Here is a 15,674-nt window from a genome sequence, read left to right on the forward strand (position 1 = left end):
CCGTCCCAGGTGCAACTGGGGGTTAGGAGGGAATGAATATTACCCATAGCAGTTCGTAACGATGTAAAACAGACGAAACAACCTTGAGTACCATTTGGCCGCAGAACTGAAAGACAGGGGTGGGGGGCTTCGGGGGGGGGGGGGGTGAAACGGTGCAAGCTGACTCTGAGATCTTCAGATCTACTGCTGGCTGCCATTTCAGCATGTTTTTTTGCAAAAAGGTTCACAGCTCGGTTGCTTGGCCAGGAAAAGGAAAAACCCTTGTTTCCTTTATACAGCCTCTCTCTCTCCTGGCGACACATCCTGTATTCATTTGCCCGAGATGGTCCACTTGAGTAAAAGTAAACCAAAGGAAAGCCATTTAGAAAACAAATCACCCGGCCGTCTCCGTATTCCCTTTTCATAAACACCAGAACCATCTTCTCCTAAACAAAACACGTAACAGTTGCCACAGGATGTTTGACGGAGGAAGGGACAGGTTCAGTTTTCCCGGGGAATCTCACTTTGTTCCTTTTGGACTGTAATGCAGGGAAGTGTCGGGAGGGAGGAGTTGCCTTTTCCCGGTCTGTTCTTCTCCTACCGGGGGACTTCCGAGGGAGCTTCCCACCCTCACCCTCTTCCCGGCTTCTCCTTCCCACTCTTGGCATGGGGTGGGGGTGGGGATGAATTCTCTCACGGAAATCTGCTGTCTGACACCCTCCCACCTGCACAGAGTGGACAACCTCGGGGGCACAGGCTTGATCCTTCAGGGAGCCTGCCGTCAGCCAGCTGAGCCAGACCGTCTCTGGGTGACACTGGGCAAGTGTCTTTAGGAGCCAGCCCTTTTGGCCCCGGAAATAAAGCTCACATCCTTCAATCAGATGCTCGGCAATAAAGCTGACATCCTGAGCTCCAGGGGTCTGGTCCCCAGTGTCAATTGGGTTTGAATTCAGGAGGGGAGGAAGAGCATCTTGTTAGTTACTTCTTAAGACCCCAACAATAGGACCTGGGTGAGAATGACTTAAATAACCATGTGAGAACACCAGCCCATTCACACCACATTCCACAACTAAAGGATCAAAGGCCGGTCAGACCTACCTTTCTGGTGCCCAGATACTGGTCGCCTAAAAGGGGAGAACGCCAGGCTGAATACAGGGATGCTATTAATTATCCAATAATGGTAAAAGAAAGCAACTTTGTCCTTTCAGGAGCAGGGAGGGTGCTCGCTGGTTTCAGGTACTGGCCCTGACGTTAGCTCGGGTGAGTCAGGCCACCTTCCTGAACCTGTTCAGCTCTGAGCGTCTCAGAGGTCCTGGTGACAAAACCAGGTATCTGAGGAAGGCCCGTAGTGTTTGTTGAATAAGGGACTGATGAGAGAAAGAACCCTGTGAAAACAAGGCAGAACAGGCGAGCCCCCAAACCGGGGCTCTCAGGTGGTAAATGCTAATATGCATTTATTCTATGGATTCCTTACAGAATGAGCCATCATTGCCTACAGGGGTCCCTAAGGAATTGAGTTTAATGAAATGATAGGAATGACTGCAATTACAATATAATTGTGTGTACGTAAATACGCTTAGGGGAGGTTTGATAGAGTCTACGGTTGCCACATTCACCCAGAATTTTGGCCTGCGTTATTAATTTGCCCTACTATGAAGAAAGGGTTTGTTAATCAAAGATAAACTATTCCGCTGATATCGAATTAGGGAACTCCAGATCCTGTAATGAGGCAGTGCTTCGCACATACACAACTCTCTGCTAAGCGAAAGCTTTCTGGCTGGCCACATAGGAGGTCTCCTTATTGAAAGATTTATTTTTAATTTTGAACAGCTTCCCAGCATTACCCTTCATGAAAATTAAAAGAGGGAGCTGGAAGTTTGTCCTCTTCAGCAAACCGCCCGGCGGGTCTGCTCACCACGGCAGAGAAAACCTCACTGTGTCAGAGGAATCCTCCGTCCCCCGCCCCCCCCTTCTGCTAGATCGAAAAGAATTACACCTACATTTTTAATAAAACTTAGACTTTCTTCCCCTCCCTCTTTCGTATTGTTTTTGCACGTTTTCTTCTTTCGGGGGCTTTTTAGCCTGCCTTCTTTGCACTCCTTGGGCCTTCTGGCCTGGTAGGAGCTGACATAATCCCTTGGCCCACATTCTTACGTATACAGAGAGTCATAGGGGTCCCCCCACAAAATCTGTGGGAGCCAAGCCTGTCCTCAGCATGTCTCCCAATGGCTATTCTCGGCCAAAGAGAATGACTTCACCTTGTACAGCTGAGGCCTCAAAAAGTCCCTTCCTACTTTTAAATCAGTTAAGAACACAAAGAGGCCTCAAAAAGTCCCTTCCTACTTTTAAATCAGTTAAGAACACAAAGTAGCAACGTGTCTGAATACACGGACGTCAGGCCGAACATAAGAATATTGATTGAATCATAAACCAGATTCCCCAGCGGGCACAGAGAGGCTGGCCCCGTCTAACTCAGAGACAGCAGTAGCACCAATATGTTCCCCAGGATCCACGGGCAATATTTCCAAAAAAGAACCAATAAAAAGCTGGCAAAGACAGAGTACTTGCGATGCTATCAAAACCTCCTAAATCACACCAGTCTTTGTAGAAAAAAATAAAGCGGATCACCACTAACCGTGTTCAACACCCGAAAGCGCAGAAATAAAAGACCAGAGCAAAACCAGACGATCTGTTCACACCACGTATTTTACAAGACGGGTCACATCTGTACACTTGAAGCTACTTTCCGGTAAGATTCGCCATTCGAGCCCCAGTTTAAAACCCCCACCCGAGTCGTAACTTTGTATTTATTCTAGAGAGTTCAGGGCAAGGGGAAAAATAATGGCTTTGGAGTGGGACCCTGGAATACTTTTCACTACAGGATCAATTAATACAGATATATTTTACTTAACTATTGAGTGCACTTACTGAAACATTCATTTGAGAGGGAAGTACAGTAAGAGGTGATAGGACTGCTTGGCAATTTACAATCCTTTTCGGGCGAAGTTTGTTGTTCTTAAGGGCCTCATGAAAGGATAAGCTATCGCCCTTTTTTTTTTCCTATTCCCTTTTAACTCGCCAGAAATAAATAACAGGGAGCCAGCAATGTGAAGCAGGTGGCAGAGACCCAGGATGGAAAATTAGCTGGAGAAAGCGTGAAAACGTTTGCAAGGGATGAGCGGGAACCAGTGGGTCAGGAGCTGCAATTTACAAACCCAGATTCGGCTTTGCTCTTTGAAACATTTTATAGATATTCGAGACTTTGTAACAGTTCTTCAATGAACTCAGCAGAAACTCTTCATGAACAGAGAATGTCTTCAAGTCGGCTGAATTAGAAGAGGAAAGTGATGCCCAAAATGGGGTAAATGCACTCTCCCCCCCACGTGTCAATTATGGATTGACCTAGCAAAGGGGCTGCAAACCTACTATGTGTTTTGAGGAAAATTCTGCCAAACCACACAGAGAGAGCTGCCCATTAATCTCTTCACCATCCACAGATTTACCTGATGACTCTAGTAGAGGTCGGTATACATTTTTTTTTTTTTTTTTAATTCAAACAAGATCAAAACATAGCCACTGACGCTTTTGTTGGAAAAGACAGCACATGCCACTATGGTGCTCTGCATTGGTAAAAAGCAATTTTATAAGCCAAAATAATCTGTTAAATGCTCTGATGTCCAACCATGGGCCTTGTGATCAAAATGGCTGATATGAATCCCTGACAAGAGAAGTCCAGCATGGAGTGACCCATCTCACTGACTGTCATCCCCTTTCAGACAGCGTCTTTTAATCTCATGTGATCGTCACCACTTAGCATAGGGCATGCTATGCAGTTGGGTGTCCAAAACAGTATTGGTGGAACGAATGATCATTCTTCTAAGAATCTTTTGTAATTACAAGGCAGCTCGCAGGTTTATAATCAGATCCATGGGGTTCCAGTTTAATTGTAGAATTAAGTCTAAGTTAATTCATGGATACCTCCATAAGCCCTTTATCTCTGTACATTTATTTATTTTTTATTTTTTAAACTTTTGAAATTTTTTTATTTGTGAGAGAGAGGGAGAGAGAGAGAATGGGGGACGGGCAGAGAGAGAGGGAGACACAGAATCGGAAGCAGGCTCCAGGCTCTGAGGTGTCAGCACACAGCCCGACGAGGGGCTCGAACCCACGGACTACGATATCACAACCCGAGCCAAAGTCAGACACTCAACCGACCGAGCCAGCCGAGCGCTCCCTCTCTCTATTTATATCATACCATAAAGTAGATCGGACTCCTACCTGCTTGGTTGGTTGTCACGGTGACAGACACCGACTGGTCCGGGCTGGGGTTATACTTGGACACCCCATTCACGGCCCAGATTTCGAATGTGTAATTGGTGTGAGCCAGGAGGTCAGTGATGGAAACTTTGGTGGTCTTCAGGCCGTTCTGCTGGGGGGTATAGTGGACCCCACTTCCACAGGGTCGGCACTTGCTGGAATCACCAGCCCCACATCTCTTGCACACCACATTGTAGGAGATGTCCTGGCGACCACCCGTGTTCTGAGGGCTGCTCCATTCCAAGTTCACGGATGTCTCATTGACGTTTGAGATCAAGTTGAGGGGAGCGGATGGTGGGCCTGGAGAAGGAAAAAAAAAAAAAACACACACACACACATACATTATCACACCAAGAACTTAAACTATCCTTTTGGAATCTCTGCGAGTTTCTATTATTCTCTGCAGCGATGGGAAGTAAGGTGGGCCCATGTGGCAAAGAAAGCAGAAAGCCAATCAAGCCAGCGAGGAAAAAAAAAAAAAAAAGAAAAATCTTTTAAAAAAAAGCACGCCGTGAAAGAAAGCTGCTACATCGGTAACACCGACTGCTGTCCTGAGACGGCGTGCATCTCGACATCGACATCAAACACGCTCCAAGTCCAGGCTTCTCTTTGAAGCGGCAGAAAAAGAAGATAGAACTTATCTGGTTTTTATCTCACCATCTGCAAACAGGCACATATGAGCGTGATTCAAGTTCCCAGGGCTAGTGTGGGACCCTGGTAGAGTAAGAGGTATGTGCCACTTCTGAAGGTAAATCGGGATTCCTAAGTACAGCGCGTCCTCCATGCGGAATAAAATTAACCGAATCGTATAGACACGCCTCTCCAGCCCGGCACGGCAGTTGGGAGTTAAGCTCGTCATAGGTAATTAGAAGGAACTCGTGTAACCTGGTTGCAGCGATGTCAAAGGTAGAGTCGTTGGGAGATCCCAGCTTGCGGCAGGGATCGTGCAAAGGCTCTCAGGCCCCACGTCCTGCCCTTCAGCTAGCCAAGGCTGGACCAGGCCCTTTTGAGCTGACTCATTCCCACTGACATCAAAGAGTTTGTGAAACATGAACGGTGGTGGCGGCTGTTTGGAAACAGAACAACTGACCGCAAACAACATAGTGGTTGGTTTTAAAGATAGCAATAAAAAATAGTAATAATAATAATAAGACTAGTGAGCCATGACGAACCCTCTTGTTTCTTGCCGGAGATTAGTCTTTACGTGCCAAAGAGTTGCAACGCAAACTGCCTTCAAGGAGAAGAATCTGGGTGGGAGAAGGGAGGGGATATTCCTGGACTGAGCCAGTACCAAAGGCTGGAAAGATATCTGCCCCACTCTGATGCAAAACACCTCCTCAAAGGGACATGTGGAAAGTCCTCTCTTCCTTTCTCTTCCCCATTTTGGTCTTCCAAGAAAAGAACCAGAGGGAGTTTTAATGGAAATTTCAGGTTTCTGGCTCACTCTATCTATTCTAATGTATTTGCGATGAACTGCTTTAAGGGAAATGTGACCATGTTCCTCAGGAAAAGGAAGTTAACTGGAGGCCTGTGTGAACCAGTTAGAAGCTTTATCTAGTCAACCACAATGGACTGCGTTGTTCCAAAGTAACCACGGGGGCAAAATCGAACGAGGCAACCTACTAATAAGGAGTCATACCCAATATTTATTACTCAGCTCATGCTGTTGGATTGCTAAAGGATCTTGGTGGTAATGCTGAAAAAGGGTTAATCCAGGGCTTCCCAATCTCCCCTCGAGACTAATTATCAACAGCCTCTCTTAATTTTTGAGATCTAGGCCCCGTCCAGTGTCGTAAAATTTGTTCCTAAAAGTAAGAGTACCCCCACAGAAGTCTGCAGAAGGAAAATACGAATTTCTTTCTTGCTTAGGTTTCATATTTATAGCTATGGTCCTTAGCTTCGTGACTGGAATATAATAAAGGTAAATAAGTGGTTTCTGAATACGTGAACAGAGACAGACAGGAAGTTAAAGATGATTTGGCCAAACAAATAACCTCATTTTAAAAAGACGAGGGAATTGAGATCCAGTTTGTGGACCTGACAACACTGAAATTCCGTGCAATTTCATTAGTGACAGAGTCGGACTAAAGTCCAAAAGTCCTAACTCCCACTCCGGGGTTATTTCCACTCCGCTATGTGGCTCCCCATAGAGGTGTTATAACAACAAAAGCAGTAGTTTTGGCCAAAGTTTAAGAGGTAAAGGTAAAAAGGGAGGGTGTATCTTCTATCCTGTTCAAATTTTATGGATGCTTGCCACCATGGTGAAATCCACTAGTAGTCTGCAGCTAAAACTTACCACAGCTTGGTTTATAAAATGGGTCAGCCACTGGTTCTTATTTTGCTATGACTTCCAGGGTTAAATACGAGGGACTCTTAAATCCATTAACCCCCTTGCCAAGGTTCCTGATCCACTTTCACATGGGAAAATGTGACACAATGAATCAAGCAATGCAGAAGCAAAAAGTCAGTAATTAGTATGTAGGACGGGGCATGGCAGTGTCTAAACAGAGAAGAAATGGAGCAGAAAACTAAATGGTCACAGGACTCAGAGATATAACACTGCCCCATGGGAAAGAAAGAAAAACAAACAAAAAAAAAAAGATGCTGCAGGATTTCAAAATGGAGGGCTGGGCCCCAAACAAGTGGTGGCCTGGAACAGGCTTCTTTGGGCAACGATTCTTAAAGACCCTGCGGTGGATGCTAACGGGAAGACAGAGGACTAGGCAAGTTCAAGTTCAATGATGCCTCCATGAATGGTTTGGTGAATTGTACTGCATATGTTTTGTTTTGCTGCCATAGGGAGTGATGTTATATGGGCTTAAAAATTGGACTATGGTAGAGTTTTATTTTGTGGGTTTTTCTGGGGGGGGGGGGTAGCAGATAGAAAAATGCCCACCCAGTACGATAATCACGGTGTTCTGCAAAGGCCTGGGAAAGAGTGCATGCTTTATAAATTAAAATCATAACGGTGGTTGTATTTTGTTTGCAGGATCGTGGTTTTCTTTCTTTCTTTTTTTTTTTAAACTCATGTCCATTGAAAGATGGTAAGTGTATTTCCATTTATAAGGAGGTGCCCTCTTTTCCTCAGAAAAGAAAGTATTCTCAAGACAAGAAAGTATACGCTTTCATACAACCCAAAAGTCCATCCAGATCCAACAGTAATACCTAATGTTAATAGCAGCACCTTAACACAATTACCTGTAGAGATGGCTATAATGAAAAGAAAATAGCGTTCTGAGTAACATGGGCTGTCTCAGTAAATACAAGGCATCCAGGAGGGGGAAAAAAAAAAAAACGTAACTCAGATGATCTTGTCTTCTGTTTACGTAAAGTAAGTAGTGTATCTGGATATTTGGGAACCATTAAGTTTCTGACAAGGGATTTTGCCTGTCTCACCAGAAACAGGTCAACTTGCAAGCAAGTCTCCAATTACAAATATGAGATCTGTAACAAAACACGGTAATCATACTCTTTGTTTAAATTTTCTAGTCTCCATATTGAGATCGCACCTACTAAGTACCTAGCCTCAGGTAGCTTATAGGTCATTATACGTTACAGGGTCTTGTCCTTTTATCCTTTCCAAAACTACCCACTACTAGCCTTTATGTAGTACTGGCAGCAATCTTGCTTATGGCATCGTCCCACCGTACAGGTCACATTTATTTCTCTAACTTTGGACCATGTGATGGGGTCTTGCTGTTCAGACATACGCTGCGTTATCTGTTTCTATCACCGGTCTATGTACTCCCCAAGAGAGCTGATGTCGTCATCATTTCCCAGTGTCTACCCTGATTCCCACTTCAGAATAAGCACAGTAAACGTTTGAGGAGTTGACGAATGAATGGCTGGATGGCAAACTAACAAAGTCCTGCAATGCACCTGAGGCCCCCTACCTACAGTGTGTGGATTAATACAGCCCTCCCTGAGCTAAAGCTGGGAGTCAGTTCTTACACACAGACGACTCATTAGCAGTAAGCCCTGGAGAGGGGTATCTCAATATACCTCGTTTAATTCAAGTCCCCCCGTTCTACACTTTAAAAATACTTTGCAAAAAGGAAGTTGGGCTGTATATCATATCTTAGTGATTACTTCCGTTGGGAGGGATTGTGGACTCATTCACATGCTTATTGTTTGTTGCCTGCTCTAGAAGACAAAGGGAAAGACAAATCAGACTCATTTTGATGCTTTCCTGGATACCTGAAGAAGGAAAGGGCAGGAAATCAGGGGGAAGGAAAAGACTAAAGGAAGCTAAATACGGATGATGTGAGCAGGAGGAGGTATAGTGCAGGCCCTGGACTCACTCTCATTTTTTATATCTCCATTACCAGCCCAGCATGGCCGGGAGCTTGAAATGTGGACTCCATGGGGTGCCTGGCTGGCCCGGTAGATCATGCAACTCTTGATCTCAGGGGTTGTAAGTTCGAACCCCACGTTGAGTGTAGAGATCACTTAAAAACAAAATCTTAAAAAGATAAATTAAAAAAAAAAATATGTGAGTTCCCTCAATCAAAGTTTTGTTCATTTAGGACTGGTTATTACGACTTTCCTTCTCCATCTTGGTTCCAGCCGATGGTTTATTTGGTTCAGAAGCCGTGGGCAATTTTATACCTGAAGAAAGTTAAGTTTTACATTTTCAAAGGTAGGCTGGCATTTTCCTTAGTAGCCTTTCTAGAACCACAGTTTCCTGTACATTTTATGTTTACCATCAACATTAAGACATTTTTAAATACAAATCAAATGCTGGAGTGTCGGTAAGGGGAAATAAATGTACTTCCTTTACATTTTTTTTTTAACTTCTTTGGAATTCATGTATATAAGTCCCTCCACGAATGGAGCTAGAATGTTAAACTCTTTTAAACGTCTCATGTTTAGAATGTCCTTCGTATTTGAAATATAGGTTAGTGGCATAGATAATAACTCTGCTACCAGGACCAAAGGTCAAATGCAATAATCTTTAACTTACAAATCCATTACAACAGTATTCAACAAAACTTTCTCTGTAAAGGACCAGATAGCTAGTCAGTATTTCAGGTTTTATGGGCCACTCGTTCTCTGTAGCTACTACTCAAGTTTTCACTGTACCTCGAAAACAGCCATAGACATCACCTAAACAAATGGATGTGACTGCATCTCAAGAAAATTTTATTTTCAAAAACCGGGGCAGGTGAATTCGGCCTTCGGGCCATAGTTTACCAGCCCCGGCTACAAAGAAATTGTTGGGAGAAGTGCACCCTCCCTTCAAAAAGATGCTCGTTAGAATCCTCACAATTCGGCACATTAATTCTGGGGACTTCAAGCATACCCTGAAACTATCTAGGGAGCTCAGTCCAAGAACCCCTGATTTATATCTTCCTACAGCCTTGGCTTCTAAGGTTGAAGTTACATCTACCTTCACGGACTCAGGAAGAAATAAAATATGTGCAATATTATGGCCTATTTCTTGAGTTTCTCGGTGCTCTGAAAGCAATGGCCACCGTATTTCCTGCCACTGTGAATAAATTGAATGAACATCCATTTGCTTCGCTGGTGTGAAATACTTTCTCGATTGCACAGCAGGTACTTGTGAAAGGTGCTACAATGGGTAATTATTATTTTCTAGTGGGATGTCAGGTTGCATTTGGTTGACAGGAGTTTGACAATATGAAGTCCCAAAGAAACCTTAGCCAAATTATAGCAAAAGCAAAGGACTATCATATCATATAATAAAATATCATATCATATTATATCATAAAAGGAATCTTGATCTCCCTTAACCCATCATGTACTCTCTTCTGGGAAAAGACAACCTTCCAGAAATAAAGCATACTCTATCTAGAGAAGTTGAGTGAATGTGACATTTAAGAAGGGCAACATTCCAGGTATAAAAGAACATTCTAGTAACTCTACAAATCTTAGTTCTTCTCTCCTGTGCATTAGGCAAAAGTATAATTCCCGAGTAGTTTAGAGAACACACTGGCTTATGTCAGGATTTAAAGTAGCCCCATGTAGGAGAACCCAATGTTAACATATCCACATGAAATCTGTATGAGCCTTACTTACTAATAAGTCATTGAAAAGGGATCAGCCAACACTGAACCTAAAGTCATAAATGCCTCCGATGCGAAGGAGGAGCTTGGTGTAAACCATCCCAAGGAAAGTCAATGTCAAGCTAAGTGCTCTCTACGTACCCCACCCCCAACCCACAAGCCAGATAAAATGCTTCTTTTTTTTTCAATGTTAGAGGTAGCAATTGGAACGTCAGAAAAAGTTGGAAACCAAAAAGACGGATACTGTCATCACTGCAGCTAGAAGTGCGTTCTGCCGAAGGTTTATAAATCTATATGGATGCAAGGTATAATATGCTATATAAACCCCAAATCCGCAATGTCTTATAACAATTGTTAAAATGCTAACAGATTGTAAGGCTAGGGGGAAAAAGTCAAGTTGAAAATTCCCATTATTAGCACAACTCGAGACACGCAGCTCATATGTTTTAGACTTGGTAGTTCCACCTGCAATTCTCTCCCCTGGCTTTTCCAATAGCTGCCTCCTTACCCCTCAGGGGGTCCCAGCTCAGGTCCTCCCTCCTCCCTTCTCCCTCCACGCAAAATGAAACGCTTCCGTTTCCTCCACTGCACTCTATCACATCATCTTTTTCCTTCTTGTGAGAATTTTTGATCATCCTATTTATTATTCATATTCCAATTAGAACAGAAATATTTTTTTCTGGTTCATGAGAGTATCCCCGGCCCTTAGGAAGGTGCCAAATTTATTAATAGATATTCATTAAGTATCTACTGAATAAATAAACGAATTAATGACGGTTCCTGAACCCAGTCCAGCTCACTCATCAAAGGTGTCACCACTACAGCACTGGTGTATGTTGCAAAAGCATATTCCAGGGGTGTATGGATGGCTCCGTTGGCTGAGCGTCGACTCTTGATTTTCGTTCAGGTCATGATCCCACGGTGTGGGATCGAGCCCCACATTGGGCTCTGCACTGAGTGTGGAGCCTGCTTAAAATTCTCTTTCTCCTTCTGCATTTCTCACCCTTCCCCTCTAAAATTAAAAAAAAAAAAAAAATAGGGGCACTTGGTTGGCTCAGTCAGTTGAGTGTCTGACTCTTGATTTAGGCTCAGGTCACGATCCCAGGGTCCGGGGATCGAGCCCACATCACCCTCTGCACTGAGCATTAAGTCTATTTAAGATTCTCTCTCTCCCTCCGCCCTCCTCCTCTGCTCTCACTTTCTCTATAAAAAAAAAAAAAAAATTAAAAAAATAAATAAAATACCACATTGCTTAAAATAAATAAAATAAAATAGGATATTCCAAAAAAAAAAAAAAAGGCAATCACAGGCTAGAAGTTTGAAAAAATGCAAGCCTGCAACCAAAGCAATGAGATAGCTGATAGGAGAACAAAGTAGCTGGGCTCACGTCAAGAGTGGTTTCCAGAACCCTCACAGACATCTAATACTTAACGGATTTTTAATCACCATTTTAAAATTCCATGCCTGAGCCACGGAATTAATTCTGGACGTGGAAAGAAACATCCCCTGGGAGCATGGGCAGAAGCCTGACTCTTAAATGATCAATGTCTTCAAACGCTGCGACTGTCACCCTACAAAAATGCCAAGGCAACAAGTACAAGACGTCTCTTCTGAGGAAGAGGGGCCGTGGGTCTCGAGTTCCACTTCATAAGGCTTCATTAATCATGTCCAACTTTTGGACTGTCAATGATACTTCAGTGCCTTAGCTGTAAAACCTTCCACCCCTTCAGATAAGCCCGTGTTAATCTCTCTCCGGCTGAAAGACAGGCTAGAACACAGAGTCAACAGTTGGGGTGTATGTAAGTTTTGCCTGAAACGAAGCCCAGGCTTCCTCCCCCCGACTGTTGTATATGTTGCCACTGTTAATCGCTTTCTCTCAGTCCCTGCGGCTGTGGGTCAGTTTACATAAAGACTGCTGTTCGGGGACACCTCTTCTGAGATAGATGAACAGTGCAGTTTCTGTGTTTCAGCGATGAGTAGAGCCAAAGCGTAACTGCCCGTCATTAACAAATAGAACCATTTGGATGCACCAACCACTTGTTGCTCCATGAAACATTCTTGGCTTCCTGTCAAGGTAACTTCTTGCTGCAGTTCTGCCCCTGCCTCTTTTTCTGGTGTATCTATTCTCACATCGTCCTCTCCAGACACCTTCGTCTTTACTGGGCTCACGGAGGTTTCGGTTTATTTATTTGAGGACGACTAGTTTATGGCTCAAGTGCTTTAAAAGGAAACTCTCCATTAGTCATGAGGAGGCCACAGTGGGAAAGACAGAGCAAGGCGCTTTGTTCCATTTCTTCAAAATTTTGAGCAGTTCGCTTTAAAAGTAGCCAGGCTAGGGGCACCTGGGTGGCTCAGTCAGTTAAGCATCCAACTTCAGCTCAGGTCACGATCTCACGGTTCGTGAGTTCGAGCCCCGCGTCGGGCTCTGGGCTGATGGCTCAGAGCCTGGAGCCTGCTTCCGATTCTGTGTCTCCCTCTCTCTCTGCCCCTCCCCTGTTCATGCTCTGTCTCTGTCTCAAAAATAAATAAACGTTACAAATTTTTTTTTTAAATAGATAAATAAATAAATAAATAAATAAATAAAAGTAGCCAGGCTGTGAATTAATTTACATTTCTTGCAAGCTGGTTTTTCATACTTTATCTTATTTCATCCTCATAATAAAATCTGACAAAGGGCATCGATCAGCCTCGGCAATCTGATGACCAAACCGAAGATAAGAAAAGTTTCGCAAGTCGCCCAAATGAATACGATCCAAATGCGCAAAGGTACTGTGATCAGAAAGTCTGATTCTGGGGCTATAATGGCCCCTGTCACAAAGATATAAGCAATCCAAAGGGGGGGGGGGGGGGAAGAAAAAGAAAAGAAAAAAAAGCACAACTCTGAGCTTTTTGTGGACCATTCCTCACTTTCTCACTTCCTCCCAGAATCACGTTTCTTCTAGTTGCCTGTCCTTAAGGCTGAAATGTGCTGCCATGACTTCCTAGATGGTGCTCTTGTCTTCGTTGAGTTAACCTCTCTCTCTGGTCCTAACTTCCACTCAAGAGGGCAATTAGGAGTTTCTGTTAAAGGCTTTTTCCCTGGGGTGAGGGGGGCGGGGGCGCAGGGAGAAGGTCACACGAGGGGCGGGGGGCAATCAGATCTATGCAATGAAACTCTTCTCTGAGTTCATCCTCTGTCGAGCTGTAGATCACGTGTAGAATAAGAGTCAACTATGGGAGGAAAATCAAAATACTGAGAGCAAAGAAGGTATCCAGTTCTCACCCCAGGGGACCTCAGCACAGTGTATAATTGACCCTGTTTCATAGAAGCATGCTGGGCACAACCACTGTATGACTTCCATGACTAGTGTCAAAAATGCGATCCAGAAATGACAGGGCTCGATTGATAACAAGCCACTCTTACTCATTCATGGTGGTGGAAAAATTGCAATAAGCTGGCTAAATGGCATTGGCAGAGATTATTCAAGTCTTTCACTTGGGCATATATCACATCAGTGTTCCTCAAACCTATGCACGTTCCAGTTGAATCCACGTTGTACTAGTAATCCCTCTACAATGTCCACATTGGACTGTTGATCTGTATAAAATGAGAAGTAGGCGGGAGGGGAAAGAGAAGGCTAAAACAGCATTGTTTTAAAACACACAGTTCGAGGAGAGGACACTTGATCCTTATTAAATATCCTGAAGCTTTTTCAAATTTTATAAACAGCCCAATGGCAAGTGGTCAGACTGGGATGCAACCATCCTCTTCCAATAAGCACTACTTGGTGATCTTTCCCCCTGTAGCCCTAATCGTCTTGGGACAAGAATCACACTCTTGGCCTCTCCAGAGGTGCTTTTTTTCTCTACTGGTAGTCAAAATGCCGAAAGGCAATCAGAAAGGGAGAGGCAAGGATGTGGGTTACTCATTACCGATACCAGACTCTGAACCACTGAGATCTACCCAAATAAGCCAACAGGTTCATTTACCTGTTGAAGACTGCATCCGAATCATCACAATTTCTTTGATTGTTCTTATCTGTTGGGTATGGTCCGAGGACAGGCATATTAATTGGCTTAACAACTGATTACCGGGCGGCATGACCATATGTTGCGAACTAAAGTCCCTGTCACAGAATCTGGCAGCGGGAGAGTTGGTGTCTCAATCTGAGTTTTTATCCCGCGACAAACGGAATGTAGCATGAAATTGTACTCTCATTTCACAAATTCGATAAATGACATGAAGCAACAAATTCCCCTGTAAATTTCAGATCCAAGAATTTCCGTAAAAATAGCTTCACAAAAATGATTGATTACATGGCCGATAAACTGGGATATGGTCAGAGATCAACGAACGGATCTCCTGCAACACTTATTAACGAAACTGTAGGAATCTTTGGCTTTTGTTTTCACTCCTACAACCAACGGGTCTTTCACGACCGCTGACTACACTCTCATTGATCAATTTCATAGAATGTCCTGCCTTCCACCATTATATTGTTAGTTATTGGAAGCCCTAGAGCAAAAAGATATATGCTTTTGGGTGGGGGAAAAAAATGTAGCTTACTTAAAACCGAAGGCTGCCTTTTATGCTATGGTTTATACATCAAAGACTCATGCTAGACATCCCTCCCCAAATCCCTTAGCCAGACTGTTAAGCATGTAAATCTTTGGGGCAGAGAACTGAACCGAACATCAGTGGCACCTTCAAGGGCTTGTTTGAAAATGGATGTGAGATTTCCAAAATTAAAGCGCTTAAAAAAGAAAAAAAAAGGGTCTCTCTTCTCCTGACCTTGGAAACAAGTAAGGACGATGTTATTTTAATTTGCATTCAAGTTTTAACAACACAGTCACACAGCACCACTGGGATCCACATTGGGTTTCCACTGAAAATTGCTCATCATTTCATTATGGTTCATTATGTTGATAACTGTCAGAAGGCATTAGAAGTGAGGGCTTTGAGTAATAGACCTGAAATGGTAATTTTAAAATAATACACTTTCTGGAGGAAATACAGTGGTGCACTACATTCAATTAGAAAAGGCAAACGTAGAAACAAAGTGAGTGATGTTCGCTGTTTGGGGCTAAGCTATTTCAGTTTCTCAATAACCTAAGCCTGCAGACCAGCGTTTTCAAATCAGGACCTTTCGTCATAGACCTTGGGAAATTTGCCCTCATTAGCTCTAAGCTCCTCCAGTATAAATTGTCTCAAAAGCTGCAAATTTGGAGTATTTTAGGCCACGTCTGAGGATCAATCAATCACTCTTTGTTTGTTTGGCACAGCTGACTGAATCATTCAAGGCCGTTGACTTGGAGACAGATTTGTGAAGACCCCTCAAGTTGGCAATCCAAAATCATGATCTCTTATTTCAC

At 43.5% G+C, this 15,674-nt stretch overlaps 1 protein-coding gene across 10 annotated transcripts in view; it reads right to left on the reverse strand.

Annotated features, from left to right (window-relative positions):
- The window catches only part of EPHA4 (EPH receptor A4), a 149,572-nt gene that overhangs the window by 58,182 nt on the left and 75,716 nt on the right, over positions 1-15,674 (reverse strand). For all 10 annotated transcript variants that reach the window (XM_042995412.1, XM_042995414.1, XM_042995416.1 and 7 more), the window contains one exon: positions 4,258-4,596. In XM_042995412.1, the coding sequence (XP_042851346.1) occupies positions 4,258-4,596 (339 nt within the window). The remainder of the gene's footprint in view (positions 1-4,257; positions 4,597-15,674) is intronic.

The sequence above is a fragment of the Panthera tigris genome, chromosome C1, assembly GCF_018350195.1.
Source record: "Panthera tigris isolate Pti1 chromosome C1, P.tigris_Pti1_mat1.1, whole genome shotgun sequence".
Taxonomy (NCBI): Eukaryota; Metazoa; Chordata; class Mammalia; order Carnivora; family Felidae; genus Panthera; species Panthera tigris.